The following is a 21,259-nucleotide window of genomic DNA, read 5'->3' as shown; positions in this document are numbered from 1 at the left end:
CACGGGACAAGTCCCCCCTTGGCTTTCAGCACATGGGTGCTCCTTGGTAGCAAGACTTGGGAAGGAATTCCATCTGCCTCAGGGTCCTTTGTGGACGTGAATAAAATAAACCCTTCTAGCCATAAAGGATGCACCAAGAAAAGCAAGTGTGTTACCTTCTCTCCTTTGTCTCCTTGGATTCCTTTGTCTCCTTGTGGTCCCAAGGCCCCTGTTGGTCCAATGTCTCCCTGTGCATAAAGACATTCCAAAGCTAATAATACCATGCAGGAAGCCTTGTTCATCTGGCTCCCTTGAGCTGCATTTTGTGCTTCCAATGCACTCTGAAAACCATTCCATCACCAAATCCACTTAATTCTGGGTTTACATTGAAGCTTTCTCTGTGGTACGTGGACTTCTGCCATACAAAACTCATCACAGGAGTTACACCCTCCCCAGCCATGCAACTGGTATGCTGTAAAGCACCAAATGTACATTTATAGTGGTATAAGCAGAATAAAATCCAGATCTTTTATTTCTCTGAAGGTTGGCAATGAGATTATCATTTAATAATCATCATTATCTTAAACATGTAAGATAATCCAGGCCACATTCCATCATGAGGCCACTGCAAAAACCCCAGTCCACTTCCTAATGCAGCCAGCCTGAAGGAATAGAGACACTTTGCTAACCAATATTAAGCAGTGTGGACAGTAAGACCAATGAAGGGAGATTGCTCCAACATCCAAGCACAAGGAAAAGGACAAAACTCATCCATATGGACTAATGGAGGTATGAAGAAGATCTCCTTGGGCTGAGAAATTCAATTCCCTTCAGTCATGGGGAGGCCAAATGCTGCTTGAGGGGACTAAACACATGGAGAAATCTCCATCCATGGGGATGCTCAGCACACAAGGTCCTGAGCAACCTGACCCAGCTTTGAAGTGGGGTCTATTTCAAGCAATAGATGGGATTAGAGACCTCCATAAGTCCCTTCTAGCCTCAGTTCTGCTTTGATTTTATGTCAATGCCTCCCTTGGTTGGAAACCAGCTTCTGTGAGTGGCTGGATTTGCACTTGAGTGATGTCTCCCTTCCAAAACTAGCACATGGAAATCCCAGTTTTCCCTGCAGACTGGGGCTAGGAATAGAATGACAGGCAGAAAATGTTAATAAAAGCAAAAGCAATACCAGCAGGGCAGGACTGTTGCTACTATTTCAACCTCTCCTCCTAGTCAATCACAAGGGAGATATGATTCAGATGGTGAAACATGGTACAACCTCCCCTGTTTCAGGCAAAGGTCTCACCTAAGTTTCAAGCAGTGCTGATTAATGGACTTACCCTGACACCTTTCTTTCCTGGAGGTCCCAAAACCTGAGGATAAATCACAGAAATGCTCTCTTATTTAGGAAAAAGACATTCAAAGGAGGGTCTATTCATGTTACCTTTTCCAAAGCAAGAGAATCCCAGCCTTGTTATGGGATAGGAAACCCATGACCAGCACTCATGGCTAGAAAAGACAAGCCAAATCCCATTCCCAGTGAAGTTTGTGAAGAACCCCACCAACTTCAATAGGTTTTGGCTCCAGAGATGGGACTGAATGATCACTCATGTGTGTTATTGGTAGATAACTGCTGTAGCCTTCTCTAACACACCAGCCTTCAGACAGCAATGTCCCTACTCATTCCAGCATCCTCCAGAACACATCAGTTCGTCCTGGTGGTGGATCTCAGTCCTTAATGCAGCCTCCATATGCTCCCACAGCCCTTGCAGCAATGCCATGGGGCACGAAGAGGTGGCCACCACCAAGGTTTCACCTCAAAGCTGCCCTAGCATTTGGAGGGACATGAAGAGCAGTGCTTCTTCAGCAGGGACCAAAGCATCCCCATAGGGAATGAGGAGCTAGAGCAGGAGAACAGGCCTGGAGCACAGCGTTTCAGTGGTGGGAGGCTTTATCCTTGTGTTTCCCAAATAGCAGCAAAGCTCCTTTGAGAAAACAGTGGGCAACTGGGGTGCAATGGCTGGGAATACAAGAAGTGGAGTAAGGGAGCAGAAGGCTGGAGGGACACGGAAAGGGTCTGGTTCATTCTTCCTGCAGTTCAGTGGGACACATCGCTCGTGGTCTATGGGCACTGCTGGTGGTGATTCCTTATAGCTATAGCACAAGAAGGGCTGTAATTTGCACATAGTTACCCCCATAGCTGGAGCACCTGGAAATCCTGGGTTTCCCTGCAAGGCAAAAGGACATAAAATGAACAATCTGGGGCAAGGAAAACTATCTGCCCATTGCCTTCCCCCATCTGTTCCTTAAAACAGCTCAAAACTCATCTCAGAAGCACAAGAGCAAAACAGAGAGGAGATGCTGAGCTCAAGCACATCCCTGCTGGCTTCATCTATGTATGAACACACTCGACAGTGGTTGCAAAAGCTGCACACATGGAACAAGCTGGGACAGTCAGGATAGCTTCACCTGAGCTATTGAAACATATTGTGCCCTTATTGCTTGACTTACTTGGTCTCCTTTCTGCCCTGGAGGTCCTGGGAGCCCCTGTAAGACATCAAAAGAGAATTTCCACCAGGCTGAAATCAGATTCAGCAACTTTTGGTCTCTTTTGCAGTGAGAAGCTCCCAGCCAGAGAGCACAAGGAAGATCTTCAGCCCAATCTTTCACTAACTACAAGACAGATAGGCTATAAGGACTCTTGGGTAAGAGACAGAAATCCCCATGTGACCTTAAGATCCTTTCCAACTCTACCTATCCTATGATTTGATGTCTGTCTCCAGGATGCCTTATTGCCATCTAGCAGGAGACCAAGTGGAGAGCTGCAAGCTCTCACACCACGTAAAGCTACCAAAGATGGTCCTTTGCAAGCAAGAAAAGGTATGGAGATACTCATGAGATGCATAGGAGCTACAAGACCAGGTCAGTGCTTTCCATAACCCAGCCCCATGAATCTGCTCAGAACTGGAAGCTGTGAGTATATGGACCTGTTGTGCTTGCATTGCATTGCTCCTGCAAGGAGCACTGACTCAAGGAGGACTCAGCCTGTTTCTGTTTTCCACTGCTGTAGCTATTCTTAGGAAGAAATATTGCTGTCTCTTTTCATCTTTGAGGTGATTTTTGATCTTTGAGGTTATAACCAAATGCAAGTGCAGCTGCGGGAGCTGTAAACCTGAAACACAGCTCAATAAAAGCAACCTGTGATACTCAGTATGGACCATCAAAGAGAATTCCAGGTTGGTTTGTCAGTGTTTGCTTGTTGCAGACTGTCCTGGGGATCTACCACTGGGACAAGGTCTATCCCAAGCTGCAAGCTCCTTGAACCCTGCAGTTATGCAGCATGTACCTATGTGGCCCAGTTATATCCGGTCAAACTGGGAGAACCTTTAGGGGAGACCTCAAATCCCTCCCTCTGGATCTCCAACCAGGTACCTCAACTGCTCTGTCCTGAGCCCAAAACCAGCCAAAGCTCCTTCCCCTCCTACTCTGCACTCCAGTGCTGGCCAGTCTCACCTTTTCCCCTTTAACACCTCCTTGCCCTTTGTTACCCTGGAAAACAGAAGATGCTTTAGTTAAGGCAAAGCCCCAGTGGCAGAGCAGGATGAGACTGGAGGATCCCATGCTGCAGAACACACTGAGCATGTTACCTCCACTAAAGACTGTGAAAGCAGGAAGGAAAGCAAATGAAATAAAAGAAAACGTCAAGTTTATCACATATATATCATATATAGCATGTTACATATATATTCCATGCTATATTGCATATTAATTACCTGCAGAGTATCTAGAATATATTAAGGTTTCTTGTATAATCAAACCTACTTTATATATAATGCCTAATATTAAAATGCATGCATATTATAATACATAATTACTGTATAGTTATGCCATAATTATCTACCATATAATACACATATATTACTGTATGTATGTATGGACTGTCCTGAGCTTGATCAGACTGCGCATAACCAAAAGGAGTAAAGTGAGATATTGGTCCAGGGCAGTTACTACAGTTCTCTGAGTCTATGATATTACAGCTTCTCTATTTACATATTGCTTTTTTATCTTGATTGCTAAAATCTCATAGAATCCCAGACTGGTTTGTGTTGGAAGGGACCTTAAAGTCCACCCAGTTCTAACCCCTACCACAGGCAGGGACCCCTTCCACTGGAGCAGCTGCTCCAAGCCCCTGGGTCCAACCTGGCCTTGAACACTGCCAGGGATGGGGCAGCCACAGCTTCTCTGGGCACCCTGTGCCAGCACCTCAGCACCCTCACAGGGAACAGCTTCTGCCTAAGAGCTCAGCTCAGTCTCCCCTCTCTTGGGCAGGTTCAAGCCATTCCCCTTGGCCTGTCCCTACAGGCCCTTGTCCCAAGCCCCTCTCCAGGTTTCTTGCAGCTTTATTTCCTGCTTGAGTCCCTTCCTTGTCATGTGTTATCTTCGGCTTCACAGCAGAGATACCATATTTGAACTGGAGCTGTATTTGTCCAGTCTCATCTGGAGCACCATGAAGCCAAAACCATTCCTTTCCACCAACACCAGGCTCTTAAGTATAGTGAGAGAATTGGTCAAAGCTCTTTTTTCCTCCAAAAGTTGGAAAAAAAATGGGTGCTTGCATTAGAAAAACCAAACTTCAGGATGGGATCTATCGACTCTCACAGGGCTGAGCTTTCTTCACTGGAAATCTAGGAATGAATCTGGCCTGGAGGTAGGTGTTGAAAATGCAGATGTGAGACAATTTGCTCCTTACACCTTCCTCCCAAAACATGTTTAATGTGAATTCCCACATTTCTGTAGAGTTTCACTGGCCACAAAAATGCCATTTATTATTTGATTAAAAAGCCACATCTTGCTACCATTCCAGGTCTGTGCAGCAATGACTCCCACAGATCAGGGACTGCTGATGTGGAAAATTATTCCCTCTTAGCTTTTGCGTAGAGGGTCAATATTCCCACAGCCTATGATGATGCTATGTACAAACCTAAGGATGCCACAATATTCCTGCAGTCTATGATGATGGTTAGAGCCAGGTGCTTTCCTTGGCACCCAAGTACCAGGCACAGGGACTCAGGTTCAGCATTTCAGCACCCACCTTTGGTCCTGGTGCTCCTGGAGGTCCCATAGCCCCCTAGAAACAGGAGAAACAATGAAAACTTAGACTTTAAAACCTAATATCTTCCCTTCTCAGTTTGTAACCACAGGATGGGCCCTCCAAGGAACACCTTGATAAGAGGTATTGGAGGGGACTCTGGAAACACTGAACCCTCCAAAGGGATTTTAGCTGCAAATCCCACTCAAAATTGCCAACAAACCTGCTCTCCTTCCTCCCCCTTCATTCCAGTAGTGCCGGGAATGCCAGTTCCTGCCATTCCCTAGAAGGAAAACACAATATTCACTCAGGAAAGCTGGTCCCCAAGGTTGCAGAATGTGGCATTCAATGGAACAACCCTATATCCAGGGGACAGGAAGCATGCAGGGCTTGGGCCATGTCTGGGAGGAAACACTGTTCCTCAGAGCACGAACCACAGAGGAGATCTTCCACTGAGTGGAAACAAGAGGATGCAGAGGATGATTAACTTGGATGGAGATGGAGCATCTATTCAACCACACACAAATGCCAACCCATATAAGCAGGGAGAGAAAGGGAATGGTGGAAGATCCCAGTGTGCATCCAACATGTCTATCTTACTATGCCTTTGTCTCAGCTATTCCTAGCTGATGGATTCAGCAAATATCTAAGTAATGACCTTTTCTCCCCTTGGTCCAGGCAGTCCAGGGACACCATGCGGCCCCACAGGGCCTGGCAAGCCAGGTTTCCCCTGAAAAGGAAGATGCAGCATCAGATCTTTCTCTTTCAAACCAGTTGTTACCAGTCCTACTACAGAAAAGGTTCAGTTTTAAGTCTGCAGAAACACAAACAGAGAAATATATACCCTGATGTGCCTATCTAGGGGGTTGGAAATGGGTGACCTTAAGGTCTTTTCCAACCCAAAGCATTCTGTGATTCTATGAACTGGCCATTGGTGAACCACTCACCAGCTCTCCCATGACTCCCCTATCACCCTTGATGGCATTCCTTCTATGAGGGCCATGCATGGAGCACAGGACAGTCTTACTGCATGTCCCAGCAGCCCTTTATGAGTCTTGATGGACATCTAATAGGTATGAAAGCCTATTGCCAGCTTAGAAATACTACTGATAAATGCTTCTCATCACATGCAGAAGTAAAGCCGATCTCAAGTACTTACCCTGATTCCTGAATCCCCTGGTTCGCCCTGAAACACAAAGGACACTGTGAATTACCATAGGGTGGTAATTTAGAGAGGGGTCATCTGTAAACTTAGTCCCAGTAAAAAGCTCCTGCAGGCTGACAAACCCAGAGACCAAAATCCTCATCCCCAAGGGAAGACAGAGCTTCAGAAGAGGTTTCTGCTATCTTACATGGTCCAGACACCTCAACCTGCAATATCTGGTGTCAAACTCTCACCCCTTTGGGTAAAGCAAGGGAGTTTAGGTCTCCTGGTGTCTGCTGAGTCTCTCTGACCCATCCCCAGTGCAAGGAGACATTTGGTGATGACAATCAGGCCACTTTTGGCACAGCAAAAGTGATCCTGTGAATTCCACTCCAATCCCTGAACAACCATCCTAGGGATGTGGAGCTGGAAAAGGCTTAGCAGCCATGAATCTAGTCCATGCTAGACAAGGCTGACTGTAACCATCCCAAGTTCCATCATCATTTCCCACTGTGTTCAACAGCAGGGCCCTGATGATAGGAACACTTTGTCATGCCTCCTCTGATATCTCAATGGGAGAATCTCATGATGGAGAGGAGAAATGTGCATTTCCAGGGCCTTTGATTGAAGAGTATCCAGATTATGGGCTATCCTGGATCTCCCCCTTCTGTGGCATATCACAGTGCCAAGCTTCGAATCACCACACTCACCTTGATGGGGATCCCTGGTGGCCCCTGTGGCCCTGGTAAACCTGGTGGTCCTGCTACCCCAGGAACCCCCGGCTGTCCTTTTTGTCCCTGCAACAGTGAAAACCAGGATAGGGATGGATGTGGGCTCTCTCCCAGCTCCCTTCCCTTCTCTGCTAGCCTTTGGGAGGCTAAAGGGCCCAGCACACCTTGGATATGATACTCACAGGGGGTCCAGGCTGCCCATTTCGTCCAGGAATCACCTCCACTCCTCCCAGGACATAGCCTGGTTCACCCTGCGCACAAAGGGAGAAGGATACATTCTTAGCTTCATCAAGCAGACAGGCAGTATCATGACTTCTGATGTACAAAAGCAACTTTAAAGCCAAACAGCCCTTTTCAAACCATCTACTTGCAGCAACACCTTAGCAGAGGTACCAGAATGGCCATGACATGAGCTTTGCTTACTGGCATGGAAGAGAATTAATCCCAGGGGAAGAATAAAAGGTTGGCTTTCAGCAGGATCTGTTCCATGATCTGTAGCCATACAGGTGGATGCAAGGAAGAAGGAGGAATGTGCACTGGGGCTTTGGGAAAGACAGAACAATTGCTGCTGGGATCTACCTACAGTTGATTGTGAAGCCTTACCTTTCTGTGTCCTAAATGTATGCAAACAGGCTTGTTCATACTGGAAGCACAAAAAGGCAGAATGACCCAACTCAGGGCTACCTTCTTCTGCAAACAGCCAAGATGTGCCAAGAGCCTGTGACAAGGACTGAGCACTTTTCTCCATAAAGACATTAGATTTCCCCTAGCAAAGCTGAAGACCAGCTCCCCAAGCTGGAGACTTGTGTAGGGCTTGTTAATGGAGCTCAGAAACTCATATTAACCCAAGGTCACTGTGGATGCCTAGAAATTAGAGATCAGAGCAATACAATAGCTTTTTGCCCATGAAACCCAGGAATGAAACTCACTCTGTCTCCTTTTGGCCCCGCTGGTCCTGGATAGCCAGGAGATCCCTGGAATTAAAACAAATCCTGCTGCATTAAACAGCAAAGCACCCATAAGATCATTGTGGAATGTTCAAGTTACAGATCTGCTTCTAATAAAATTACATTTGCTTTTAAAGTGAATATGAAAATAGATTTTGGTCCCAACATTGATGATAACCATGTCTTTGTCACCTGTGGAGTCAATGTGTTGTATGTCCTTCTCTAGTGATGGGTGCATGTAGGATGGACACCTGATGTAGTAACAGTATAGTATGCCCAAGAACCAATGGATGCTGTGCATTTCTACTTACAGTGTCTCCTTGGATGCCAGGAGGACCCTGCAAAACAGGAGAGAAAGAGTAGAGAGCCATGCTTATTCTTCTCTTCAATGGCACTTGGACAAAGCTTGTTAAAGCAAATACATACCATGAGTCCAGGGGGACCAGGAGGACCTGTTCTCCCTGGTCTCCCCGGCAGCCCAGGAATGCCATCCTTCCCAGGTAGACCCTAAACACAGGGAAAGTAACAACATGTAGGTTATGGGCCCTGCAAACCCAAAGAGCTTCAAGAGCTTTGGGTATAACCCAAAGTGATGTGCCTCTCCAAAAGCACCTCTTGTGAGAATCCCCAGTTTCCTGTACATGTATGTACACATATGAGTTCCCATTTGCCCAATTTTCAAAGCCAGCATGGAGCAGGATATATCAAAACACCAACATGAAAGATCTGAAGATGATTCCTTGGTTCTAACCACTTAGATACATATTAATTAACTGAGTGGATGGTTCATGCTGGTGAACTCACCCGCTCTCCTTTCTCTCCCTTTGTAGTAAAGCTGTATGGGTCATAGGGGCCATGAGCTGGTGAGCCCCTGGAACTCTGGAAAGGAAAAGGAAAATAGAATATGATGAGGACATTATTATCCATCAAAGGACAGCAAATAAACTCAAACCAGAGTGATCATGAGACACAGACTAGTACGCTTGGCTTATGCAACAAAAGGAAGAAGCAGAGCTGACCATCCAGGAGACCTGTTCACATCCTCAGACTATTTAAAATCCCTTGGAGGTCATGCATTATTTATTTTGTCTCTGGTTTGCACTGAAACTGGGAGAAGGGGATGAAGAACACAGAGTTGTGTGAGGACAAAATGCAGTCAGGGAACATTTTGATGCCTCAAGAAGTCTTGGCCCATGTCACATCTACAGTTCAAGATCTTCTTTCTGTCTCAGTGACACTCTAAGTATTCTTGGTTACATATCTGCAAGACTTCAGGATAGTGTCAATGCAATTCTTCTCCCCACCATGGAAGAAACTGTAGAAATAAGTTTGGCAGAGATGAAATAAAGACCCTAATTCAACCATCCATGGACAACATGCATCTCACTGCCACAGCATAAACTTCACTTCAGTGTAGACACCTGCCTATGAACTGAATCATGACCAGACTTGGCTGACCACACTGACCAAGCTACTAGAGAAACCCTCATGTTCTCCAGTAAAGCTAACATAGACTGCTCAATCTTGTTGGCTACAGCCACATCAGTAAACTCACTCAACCAGCACACGGGCTCTGGGTCTGTTCTACTGTTCTTCATGTCCTCTGGCTTTCTCCTTGATGGGAGGAGTGGGTAGATTTGCCTCCTGACATTTTATTTCTGAAGTCAGGAGCAGTGGCAGCTGCTTCGTCTTTTCAGTGGCTCCCATGGAGCCTAGAGCTATCCGAGATGCCACAGAACATCTGGGACATCTGCATGGGCAGATATGATGTGGGCTCTATGGAAGACCTGCAGCTCATTGGTTTGCTGGGAAGGAGCACAGGAGGCTGCTGCATTTCCCATGCTGAAATGGCAGCTTCTAGGATGACCTTCCCAATCATGGACATGGTTTCCAAAGCTAAGGGTCTTGACACTGACACAATTCCACATCATACAGATAGGATAAGTGATCTGATCAGAGAAGTCATCAGTGTTTCTTTAAATATAGTCCCCTAAGCAGACACCAATGAACTAATCCTCACCTTTATACACCAAGGACCACAAGCCTTCTGTTCTCTTTGGATATGTGGTTCGGTTGATGATGGATCAGGGATGTGTGGCTTGCTCTCTGTGTCACCAAACAACAACTGCTTGTCAGCTTCATGTCTGGCAACCTACAGCATTGAGGTTGGCTTAGATTAATGATCCTGCAGGCTTTGGAACCAGATATCAAACAATGACCTTCAGCAGGTCTCAAGAGGTCTCTGTGCTTTTATATCAGCAACCTTTCCATTGAAACAGCCATAAAATATCACTGTTGGAGATAGATACTCTGCAGAAGAGCTCACATCCATACCAATGACCCATCAACCGGAGTTAGAAGAGGGCAATGAATTTATAACACATCCAAGTGCTCTGTAGTGGCTTTATTCAAGATAACTTCCAAAGCCACGTTCTGGCTTCGCCAGTTCCACCCCCTTGATATCAAACTTTGTTCCTTATCTCTAGGGTTGGACAGTGAGGTCAGGACTGGACCCAGTATCCTAAATCTGTTTTAACTTTGCTTTGAAACTTGGCCTAAGGAAGAAGATTGCCCTTTGTGTGCATGACCCACACCAAGAGATGGCTCATAGTCATCAAAGCTCGAAGAAGGATCTCACCTCCCCAGATGGTAGCTGGGTCCCTGAAGGCTGAGGGTCAGAACAAATGACTTCTATGAGCTCTCTGAGGATATGAGGTAGGTCATCAAATGTGCTGACATAGAACACATTCTGGAGGTTCTGCTGCAGCAAGATGCTGTTGAGCTCAGTGGGGTCAGCTCCTGAGATACCCACAGCAATGATGCGGATCCCTGAAACACATTGATCACCCAATTGCAGCAAAAGTGTTTGAGATCAGAGTTTACAAACCCCATCATCACCATTTTCCTGTTAATATCCTCTGCTGGGATCAGTTACTCCTATAACATGAGAACAGACTCGAAGCAGCATGTGTGAGCTATAGCAAACTAAGAGACACAAGCTAGGAACAGAAAGAAGCGAGGATAAAGGAGTGAAGAAAGCCAGAACACACACATCACACAGTGTACCACCCTCCACCCCTTGGAAATCCATGGAGAACAGGGAAATGCAACAGGGCAACTCTTACCCAAAGCATGGGCTACTCTGGCTGGTGGCAACACATCATCCTGGGATTGCCCATCAGTCATGAGCACCATCATGTGGGGGAAATCTGGTCTCATCCCTTTGGAAGACTGAAATAACTCCTTCAGCATGTAGGTTATACCAAGACCTGAGCAAACATAAAAAGAAGGATTAGAAGTGGGATTACCCTGGAATTTGCAGTTTCACCCCTGCTTTTTCTGACCTGTTCTTGCATTTGGATCAGCCCCATTTTTCTGTGTTCCTGACCAATACTACTGAGCCAGGAGGAGGTATTTAAGCCTTCAGTTAACACACACAGGTGTCTCAAAGTTTCCCTTTATGTTGACTGATGGGAACATTATTTGGGCCATTTAAAAATGATAAGGTTAAAACAAGCTACCTTCAACTTAGAATTACTGCTCATGTACCTTCAGGGATCCAGGTAAACCCTGTTGTCCTGCTGGGAATAAGCATTTGGAAAGTCCTGCCTGTCTCTGAGCTTTTGAACTACATAAACCAAAAGTGTCTGGATTTCTGAGACCCTAATGAAGAGCTGTGCTACTTGTCAACAGATGGGAACAAAGGACATTAGGTGATGAAAATAGGATGGGTTACATAGTTTTGTTGCTTGGGTTATACAAGGCAATAACAGAATTTGCTGATGAAAATGTGCATACAGTAAGCAATAAAGATGCTTCAGCATCAGCTCTCCTCCCCTAATGTCTATGGGGCTTATCTGCAAGCCAGGTATAAAAACTTCCTTCAAGTGCAGAAGAGGAACCCTGCAGTAAAACTGGTACGTAGATATAGGACCTCAGGCTACTTGGAAAGACCATCCCTGGCAATCAAACTACATTCGAGTCTCTGTCCTCAAACTTCAATGAACTTTGGGCCATAACTTTCTAACCAAGTAAATGGGTTCAAAACACTCCCTGGCCTTCAGAGTCTGTCTTGGGACTAGGTCAACCCCATGTCTGCAGCTCAGCCATACCCACCCGTTCTTGTGTTGCCTCCAGTATAGTGCAGGCCCTTGATGGCTTTCAGGGCACTGTTGCGGTCATGGTGCTGGTTGAAGTAGAAGGCTACCCTGGGCTCCTCACTGTATTGAGCAACAGCAACCTGCCAAAGACAAGGGGGTTGAAAACATGGAGGGCTCAGGCACATAACAAATGTGCCATCACTCAGTAAACTGCCTTGAGTTAGATAATACACTAATTAGACAGTTAATACTAGTTAGATGATAACTACTTGTGGTAGAAAAAGAGCAGAAACAAGAGATTGCGTTTCTTGCAGACTGAAACCAGGAACAAAAATGTCTGTCAGGTTGGCAGGCACATAGGGCACAATCCATATGCTTAAGGATGGGTAAGATACTCTTTCTGACTCTCCAGGGCATCACAGATTTCTTCACAGGCTGGTGGATACAGAATAGGACCGACAGAAGACTGGCACACTTTGGGCTGCTCATGGCTGGCTGGGAGCATCTCCTGCTGCAGTACTTCCTATGGCATCACCATCCCTCCTGAATGAAACCATTGCTGGCTTCCTTTTGCAGTCAACAGGGATCTACTCAGCTCATATTATAGGACTTAAATTGTTTTCATCTCCCCAGAACTATATGATAAGGTGGGACAACTGCATCATGTACCTAAAGCTTCAAAGCTGCCTGCAAAGCAGAGTGCAAGAAGTTTTCCCCTCCCGATCAACTGAAAGTGAGCTACATAGGTCTCATTTTTTAAAGAGCTAGTTCAAATGTTACATTAGTTAAGTATGAATGACCCCAAATAAATGATCTACTGAGTCTTCCCACTGGCTTTGCTGTCATTTGCTGTAGGCTTCATTTGCCCTTGGGGTGTTTCACATCATGGCCTGGTGATCTCATCCTCTGCTTGTCTAGAGGAGGTATCTGCTGGCATGTGCCTTGTCTCCCATCTGGGCCCCAGCTTGGGTCTCTAACCATTAGCAGTGTGGATGTGGGCAGAAATATGGCACTAAAGGAGTACATGCCCCTAATGCATCCCTGGACTCCCTAACCTAGACACCATTTCAGTAGGTCTGGAATTTGCTTTATTCCTGTTGAATTTCTGGTCTTGGAAAAATAACTGAGAAATGGAAATAGATCCAAATGAGTAAGCTGACATTTAGGAGGCTTCTATTTGTGTCTTTGTTGGACAAATATATGCCTTTAGGCAGAGCACTTAGTCCTTCTGATCCACAACATGTAAGCAAACAGACTGCTCTCATAGTAAAGGTGAGCAAATGGTGAACACTTGGAAGGAAAACACTTTCAGGAAAGAGAAGAACAAAATCTTGCCTGTGTCCCTTCAGGCCCAATCTTAGGGAAATAGGAAATGATCCGGAAGAGGAAATCCTTCACTTTATTGAAATTGCTCTGGCCAATGCTTGAAGATTCATCCACCAGGAACCCAATGTCTGCTTTGAGCTTGCCACAGACTGCAGAGGGAAGAGGGTATCTCTGTAAACTCGGGGGTCCTAAAGCAGAAGCATGTTTCTTTATGTTTACAGCAACAAAACAAACCAAATACCTCTTGTGATGCCAAGAGCTGGTGAGTGAGCAGGCAGCACCTTCACCCCCATAGTGCTGAGAGCTTAATTCCATTTTACAGGCTTTGTGTCTTCCCTTTCCCTGATATTGTCACCTCTCACTACTCAATGAATAAAGACTAGTTTTGGCTTCTGAGATCAGAGAAGACCATGGTCTCTGGTGGTTTTGGCCCACTGCTACATCATCATCATATCACACACAGATACACACTCACTTGGCCCAGGGACAGTCGTCAGCAGTGCAGACACTGCAGTGGTTGATAGTGGGGTCTCTGGGGTTGGTGGTAGATTTGTGGTGGTGGCCAGTGGAAGAGGAGTGGTCCCCACATTGCCAGGAGATATGGATGCAGATCTCATCAGATCCAATTCACTTGGAGTGATTAGTGCAGGTGACCCTATGTGAGGTCCCACTGTAAGAGACAAACAGAAGAGGTGTTTTTAAACCTCTTTTAGTTATGTTTTAAACCTCTTTCAGTTATGTTTTAAGCCTCTTTCAGTTATGATGCCACAACCTACCAGGAGTCAGAAGGGTAAAAAAGCCAGGAAATTAGCCTCAATAGCTTTTACCTAGATAAAACTGCTACACAAGTCTCCAGCCTTCATACCTGTTTGCCCAAGGAGAGTTGTCTCTGGTCCCTCAGTATCTCCAAAGATTGGTCGTATAGAAAACAAATACATTTCCTTGGCACTCAGTCCCATCACTTGATATGACCTAGAAGCTGCTGATAACAGCTCCTGGGAAACATCAGAAGCTGTGAAAAAAGGGAAAAGAAACCATGAATTGACTGGGAGCCAGAGAAACTCAAAATAACTCCATTTCTGTAGCATCCATCTTCCAATAACATCAACTCGGACAAACAGGAGCTTGGTTGAGTCCTTGGCTTGAGAGCAGAGGCTCTCAGTAAAACATAGAATCATAGAATAGTTAGGGTTGGAAAGGACCTTAAGATCATCCAGTTCCAACCCCCCTGCCATGTGCAGGGACACCTCACGCTAAACCATAAAAAACATGTTTGCAAACTGCAATGGTCAGGTCCTAAACCAGATGAAATAAGCTTGTTTGCATGCAAAAAGGGATTCTTGAGTACATGAACAGGAAAATTGGAATGTGTACAAGTGTTTAGAGATGGTATTTGCTTTAAGTGGTGCCTGAGGCTGAGCTCTGTGATAGACCAACGGTTTGCAGTGGTTGGCATGGTTAGAAACAGGATTTCTTTGTTGATGAATGGGAAGTCTGATGAAAAGTTGAATCAAACTTACTTGAGAAATACAATGGATGGTTTGGATTTAAAATAATGATAGGAAAAATCTGCAAAAAAAAGTCATAATCATGTTTTGACATTTTAGAAGTGTCTTATTTTGGAAATAGTGAACGATGAGTTTTGGCACTGTTCAAAGTGGAACTTGCACCTTTTCTTTCTGAAACAATATTTTCCCTTCAAAAATATGAAAAAGTTCAATTCCTATGGAAAGGAATTAAATCAGTGTAAATGATTATCCCATTTTCATTAAATGTTCTCAATTACTCCCCAAAATTCTGGAAAGGAGATTTTGCTCCTTCTTGGAGTTTGACTCAAACCATTCTACTTCTCTCCCTTTGGGCAGTTAAAATGATGATAACTGGTTTAAGATGCCTGTTACCTTGCCCAAAGAAATTTGCCATGTGAAACACAAGTTGACAGCACTGATGAAGCACAGATCTACAGGAGCCCACCACCCACTCTAGACTCTCAAACAGGCAAGTTCAGCTACTTTTCCTTTTGCAGCTATGCCACTGAGCAGCACTAAACCCCTTTGATTCACATAAAAGCGATTTCACATAGAATCCCAGACTGGTCTGTGTTGGAAGGGACCTTAAAGCTCCTTCAGTTCTACCCCCTGCCATGGGCAGGGACCCCTTCCACTGGAGCAGCTGCTCCAAGCCCCTGTGTCCAACCTGGCCTTGAACACTGCCAGGGATGGGGCAGCCACAGCTTCTCTGCGCACCCTGTGCCAGCGCCTCAGCACCCTCACAGGGAACAGCTTCTGCCTAAGAGCTTAGCTCAGTCTCCCCTGTTCGGGCAGGTTCAAGCCATTCCCCTTGGCCTGTCCCTACAGGCCCTTCTCCAGGTTTTCTGTAGCCTCTTTAGGCACTGGAGCTGCTCTCAGGTCTCCCCTTAAGGAGCCTTCTCTTCTCCAGGCTGAACCAGTCCAGCTCAAAGTCCTTCCATTCTTACAGTAGAGAAAGGCTGGCTCTGGATGGAGCCCTACTGACATACATGTGGTTGGTCTTGTTTAACACTGGACAGAGGAGGTCTCCAGCTGGAACAACCTCAAGCTGCATAGAAGGGGACCCAATCTTTCATAGGTCAGGCTGGCTAGAATCAGCCAGCAGGGAGGAGAGCATTATATGAGCTTAAGCTGGGGGGAGGGGGGATCTGGGGTAAGGAATGTGGGTAATGAATGAATAGTCATTTAGGAAAAAACTCAAGTTGTGGACAAGAAAATTAATCAAGACACCAAGAGACCAAAAAGAAAGGAATTCTTAATTGCTTTTATGCACTAATGTTGGCAGCTGAGGTAATTAAACAAGAGAAACTGGAATTACCCACTTCTAAGTATAAATCTGATCTCATTGGTACTATTGAAAGGTGGTGGCAAGATTCATCTGATTGGAATGTGAAATCGATAGTTATAAACCTATTTCAGAGGGATTGATCCAGTGAGGGCACAGGGGGACTGTCAGACATGGTGTTATCCATTTCTGAGCCCCTGACAACGCTGAAAACAATGATTTTTGGATACTTAGCAGTCGATGCTTTAACAGCATGGCAGAGGAGGGGAACAGTTGCATTAGATCACTTACATCACCCTCGAGAACTGAATGTTCACTTCCTTAATCACTTACCCATAATATGTAGAGCAACAAACTGATGCTACCACAGGAGACTTCATCCTGAGTGACATATGCTGCAAGTCTTAAGCTGCCAATACCAAAATGTCCTTGGAATTACAATAAGAATGAAAGCTGAAGACCCGGTAACTCAAAAAGCACTGCAGGGAGCACAGGGGAATTGTGTCAGGTTTTCCTTTTCTTTATTGACTTGGGAAGATGAAGTGATCCCTAGCAAAAAGTCAGTGGCTGAAGCAGCAATGGCAGGGAAGTTGCTATATTCAATGAGATTTAAGCCCATTCCAGGAAAGAAATGATATAGCTGATGCTTGGAAAGGGCAAACCCTGTAAGGGCAAACCAATGGGAAAAACAAAGATACACTGGAAGTTGTGAGCAATGATTAAGGAAGTTTTGAAAGCTCTTTACCATAGAGAAAAGCTTTTAAACAGAGCATTAAGGTTCTATGGATGACAAAGCCCAACATTTTGGTTCACTGCAATGATCCATGATGGACAGGTAGTTACCCTAGAGGAAGAGATACTGAGATACTGATAATGCCCACCAGCAGAGCTTTCCTAAGTAGAATCACAGGGTGGTTTGGGTTGGAAGGGACCTTAAAGCTCATCCAATTCCAACCCCCTGCCATGGGCAGGGACATGTTTCACTAGAGCAGTAATTTTCATGTCTCCTTTTTCTTCCACAGAGGATTTTGCAATGGTCAAATGGATCATCTTTTGAGCCTCCTCAATGGGCCAGCATCTATTTTTCTCTTTCTCTTTCAGCCAAATGAAGAAGCTGAGATGAAGGGACATGATATATGGAAGGCTCCAAGGCCAACCCTCTGTTCTTCTGCTAAACAAAGTCCAGATGGGTCCAAAAGAAGGAACAATACTGGTGCCAACAATGACAGGATCATCTATCCCAGGTCAAACTGGGTAGCAGGGAGACACAAGTCATGAGACTTGAAGGTAGCAGCAGCCACTTAAGGGTAGTGGTGGAAAGAGGTTTCCTAGCTAATACCTGCCACTTGCACCTTCTGCAGCATCAGCTGGTTCCAAGACCAGGTACAGACCAGAGGGCAATCCAGATACATCCATGCTCCATCCTCAAATCCCCCTGGGTCATGGGGAAGCTCACACAGGAGGGGACCAAATTCCAAGCCACCCTTCTTCCCCCCACCAAAACCACATTACCTGAGGACAAGCGCCACATTAACATGTACATGGATGCTCCAGGAACAGCCCTCCAAGTCAGCACAATGCTGGTCTCTGCAGCCTCCTGCACTGTGAACTCAGTCACTTTGGGTAAATCCACTGTTGGAAGAGAAAGAAACAAAGCTTAGGGTGAGCAGAAGCTACCACTGAAAGCTGGGTTGAGCTGGAAAGAAACTGATTCATCCTTTGGGAGGTGCAAATCCTGACTCCACTGAAATCAAAGACAAAAAGTCCAGATAGAAATGATGAACATGAAGCAAATCTCAGCTACATTTGTTCTCAGCTCCAGTTGTTGGTGAATCTTCGATGATTTACCCTAGAGTGCAAAGATGTGTGTGCCAGGAAACACATCTTAGCCTGCAAACAGCTTTGGAGACCTTCTACCTCCTAAAACACCACGTTGCTGGTATGAGGAAGAACCCTGCAGCACTTCAGTGCTTTCCAGAAAGCTGGATCAAATCAGATCTTCAACTGGTGGGAACTGGTGGGGTTTTAGTAAGTAACTGTTGGCAGATCTTTGCCTGGGTGTTTTTTAAACTGATTGTGACATTTGAACTGTTGGGATGGGAAATTAAGATCCTGACCGCTCATGTGTGCCAAATGTTAATGCTCCTGGATGCCACAGCACTGGATCTACTCCCCTGACCCTCTCTACCATCTCATCTGCAGCATCAAGCAGGTCGCATGATGCCACAGCATCATGAATGACGTTTGCCTTTTTCTACTGGAAATGGTCAAGCTATCATGACTAAAGAGATAACTCCAAGATAATGGGTCACAGAAGTAACATTTCACAGTGGTTTTTGACAGGGGAAGACAGGCAAAGCCCCTTGCTTTCTCAGGAACAAGAAGAAAGGACCAATGCATGTCTTCTAACATGCTCCTAGTAGGACCTGAGAAGTAATAAGGTGTCTATCAGCCAATATTGCTCTTTTCCATCCTCATCTCCCATCATAGCCCCTAGGAAGAGACAGCCCCACAGAGATATGTGAGAGGTGCTCTTGTCCCCATCCAGCGGTCCCATACTCACAGGTTTTGGCTGTGAGCAGCGTGGGGCTTCCTTCCTTTCCCCTGATCACTGCAGACATGCAGATGGTGTAGGTGGTGTTCTCCTTCAGTCTGGAGATCGTGAAGGAGTTTGTCTCTGCTGCAACCAGCTCAGAGGTTTCCAAGCCACCTGAGAGGAGATGTTCCAAAACCCCACAGTGTACATAGGAAAGACAAGGTAATTCCTATTAACAATCATTATTACAGCAGCTTCCTCATACAGAGCTTATGGGACTTGGCCATGGAGGAGTGTCTGAGCTCATTTTGCATATGGGGAAACTGAGGCACAGGGAGGTAAGAGATTTGGTCACAAAGGCATCACATGAGCTGCTGGAAGGGATATGCTTCTCTGACTTCCCAAATCCCAGCTATGCCTATGTCTAATGGATATTATTGTTAGTGACTAAAACCTGGTTCAGTGACAGAACTGCAACCTGCCTCTGCAAACACTATGGCTCTCATCTGCCCTGATCATCTGTGGGAAAAGGAATGAGCTCATCTAAGCTCCTATTTTTGGAGTTCCTTGTGCTCTGTCCTTATAACACACCTGACAGAGAGACCAGGCTGCTTACCACTGAATGGCACCCAGGATATCTTATAGTGAGTTACTCCAGGAAGCCTCTTCCAAGACAGCTTCAAACTGTTTATGCCAGTGTCAGTAATCCTCAGATCCTGGATGGTTTGAATGGGGTTGAGGTCCCCAGAAGATGCTGGAAAAATGATCCAGAGTAAGATGTTTGAAGTAACCATTCAAGTTACACAACAGAAGGTTCATGGCCCTGAAGAAAGATTTGGGTATTTATGCAACACCTACTTTCTGGTTTGGGTTGGAAAGCACCTTAAGATCATCCAGTTCCAAGCCCCTGGCATGGGCAGGGATACCTTCCACCAGAGTAGGTTGCTCCAAGCCCCATCCTACCTGGCCTTGAACACTGCCAAGGATGGGTCCTGATTAACATGCCAGAAGGATGTGTCCACTCCTGCTCATGGGAAGAGCCATAGATTACTGCTACCAGCTACGAGGGCTGCTCCACCATCACTTCACCATCAGTGTGCAATGCACAAGACCATGAATCCAACCTCTACATCGCAGCACAAAGAGGGTTGCTCCACCAGGACATACCTGTGCGGTGAGTCAGGGTCACCTCTGGTCCCTCGGCCTTGCTGAAGACAGCCCGAACACTGACTTTATACAGGGTGTTGGGCAGCAAGTGGTTGATCCGATAAGACAACACATTACTGCCCAGGTATTGAGACTTGGCAACCTGGTTTTCTGTAAAAGAAAAGGGATGTTTCAGACCTCGTAGCTCTGCAGTGAGGCCAGTGGCATCCCCTCCAAAAGAAGTAGAATCAAAGAATCATAGAATCAATTGGGTTGGAAAAGCCCTTTAAGCTCATCCAGCCCAACCATTCCCAGCCCTGCCAAGGCCACCCCTAACCCATGGCACTGAGGCCTCGTCTCCACGCTGTGTGAACACTTGCAGGGCCGGTGCCTGCAGCCCTGCCCTGGGCAGCCTGTTCCAATGCCTGAGCACCCTGTGGGGCAGGAATTGTTCCTCAGCTCCATCTAAAGCTGCCCTGGTGCAGCTTGAGGCCGTTTCCTCTTGTCCCACCCCTTGTTCCTTGGGAGCAGAGCCCAGCCCCTCCTGGCTCCATCCTCCTGGCAGGCACTTGTAGGCAGCCATCAGGTCCCCCCTGAGCCTTCTCTTCTCCATCTGAACCCCCCAGGTCCCTCAGCCATTCCCCAAAGTCTCTCTTGTAGTGAGAACATCCATTCCTTGCTGTATTACTGCTTCGGAAACTTGGGGGTTATCTTGATAAATAGAAGAACATTAATACAAGGAAAGAAGGTGCCATTGCCAGTGGGTGCAGGCTGAGGCCCATGTTTCCCAATAGTAAGATCACTTTCTTACCCCAGGCAGTAAATGAGTTTGGAAAGATGTCTACCACAGCCATAGACACATGCAACCTTTCTGTTCACCCTTTCTCTGCTCACCTTTGCCTGCCCCAACAGGGCTCCAGGTGACTTTGAATTTGGTGGCCGCTGCTGTGGCACTCCAGGCTATAGACAGACTTGTGCTGGTGTAGGACATCACCTTGAAATTGGACACATAGCCAAGAGGAGCTGCAAGGTGAGGACAGCATTAGACAGTGCCCTGACTATTGTGCAATTGGGGCTCCTCATTGGCAGTATAATGAGGCCAAAATGATATAAAAGGGTTAAAGGTGGTATCTTTGCTTGTCCTCAGTGTCTCATCATCACACCCTGCTTGAAGGCTGGGGAACACATGCACATCCTGCCTCCCTTGGCATCAAGGAGCACATTCTGCTCTAGATGCAGATGGGAACACCTCTAGAAGCCCAGGACAGGCAGTACAGTGATCCAGGGAGATGTGAGATCCAAACCCCAGTGCCCTCACACTGTCTGCAGGGTGAAACATCTGCCCAGAGCTCCCACGGGTGCTGAACATCAGTGTTTGCCTGTGCTCTTATTCATGAAGGCCAGCCCCTTAACTCCGTATTGTGTTCCAGGGTTGCTAAACATGAAAGGA

The 21,259-nt window shown here is 46.1% G+C and overlaps 1 protein-coding gene across 1 annotated transcript in view; it reads right to left on the bottom strand.

Moving 5' to 3' along the window:
* Positions 1 to 21,259, bottom strand: part of LOC115947376 (collagen alpha-1(VII) chain-like) — a 96,405-nt gene that overhangs the window by 57,286 nt on the left and 17,860 nt on the right. The window contains exons 14-38 of the mRNA XM_034062895.1: positions 20,704 to 20,832; positions 19,831 to 19,980; positions 19,280 to 19,417; positions 18,691 to 18,837; positions 17,640 to 17,759; positions 14,179 to 14,325; positions 13,789 to 13,983; positions 13,323 to 13,462; positions 12,004 to 12,127; positions 11,013 to 11,156; positions 10,526 to 10,716; positions 9,908 to 10,039; positions 8,692 to 8,766; positions 8,314 to 8,394; positions 8,199 to 8,225; positions 7,870 to 7,914; positions 7,123 to 7,191; positions 6,920 to 7,006; positions 6,225 to 6,251; positions 5,724 to 5,795; positions 5,289 to 5,348; positions 5,069 to 5,104; positions 2,488 to 2,523; positions 1,317 to 1,349; positions 156 to 227 (exon numbers count right to left, since the gene is read on the bottom strand). Coding sequence (XP_033918786.1) covers positions 156 to 227; positions 1,317 to 1,349; positions 2,488 to 2,523; positions 5,069 to 5,104; positions 5,289 to 5,348; positions 5,724 to 5,795; positions 6,225 to 6,251; positions 6,920 to 7,006; positions 7,123 to 7,191; positions 7,870 to 7,914; positions 8,199 to 8,225; positions 8,314 to 8,394; positions 8,692 to 8,766; positions 9,908 to 10,039; positions 10,526 to 10,716; positions 11,013 to 11,156; positions 12,004 to 12,127; positions 13,323 to 13,462; positions 13,789 to 13,983; positions 14,179 to 14,325; positions 17,640 to 17,759; positions 18,691 to 18,837; positions 19,280 to 19,417; positions 19,831 to 19,980; positions 20,704 to 20,832 — 2,477 coding nt within the window. The remainder of the gene's footprint in view (positions 1 to 155; positions 228 to 1,316; positions 1,350 to 2,487; positions 2,524 to 5,068; positions 5,105 to 5,288; positions 5,349 to 5,723; positions 5,796 to 6,224; positions 6,252 to 6,919; positions 7,007 to 7,122; positions 7,192 to 7,869; positions 7,915 to 8,198; positions 8,226 to 8,313; positions 8,395 to 8,691; positions 8,767 to 9,907; positions 10,040 to 10,525; positions 10,717 to 11,012; positions 11,157 to 12,003; positions 12,128 to 13,322; positions 13,463 to 13,788; positions 13,984 to 14,178; positions 14,326 to 17,639; positions 17,760 to 18,690; positions 18,838 to 19,279; positions 19,418 to 19,830; positions 19,981 to 20,703; positions 20,833 to 21,259) is intronic.

The sequence above is a fragment of the Melopsittacus undulatus genome, chromosome 5 (assembly GCF_012275295.1).
Source record: "Melopsittacus undulatus isolate bMelUnd1 chromosome 5, bMelUnd1.mat.Z, whole genome shotgun sequence".
Classification (NCBI taxonomy): Eukaryota; Metazoa; Chordata; class Aves; order Psittaciformes; family Psittaculidae; genus Melopsittacus; species Melopsittacus undulatus.
Note: the sequence above shows the minus strand (reverse complement) of the source record. Positions and strands in the feature narration are given on the sequence as shown.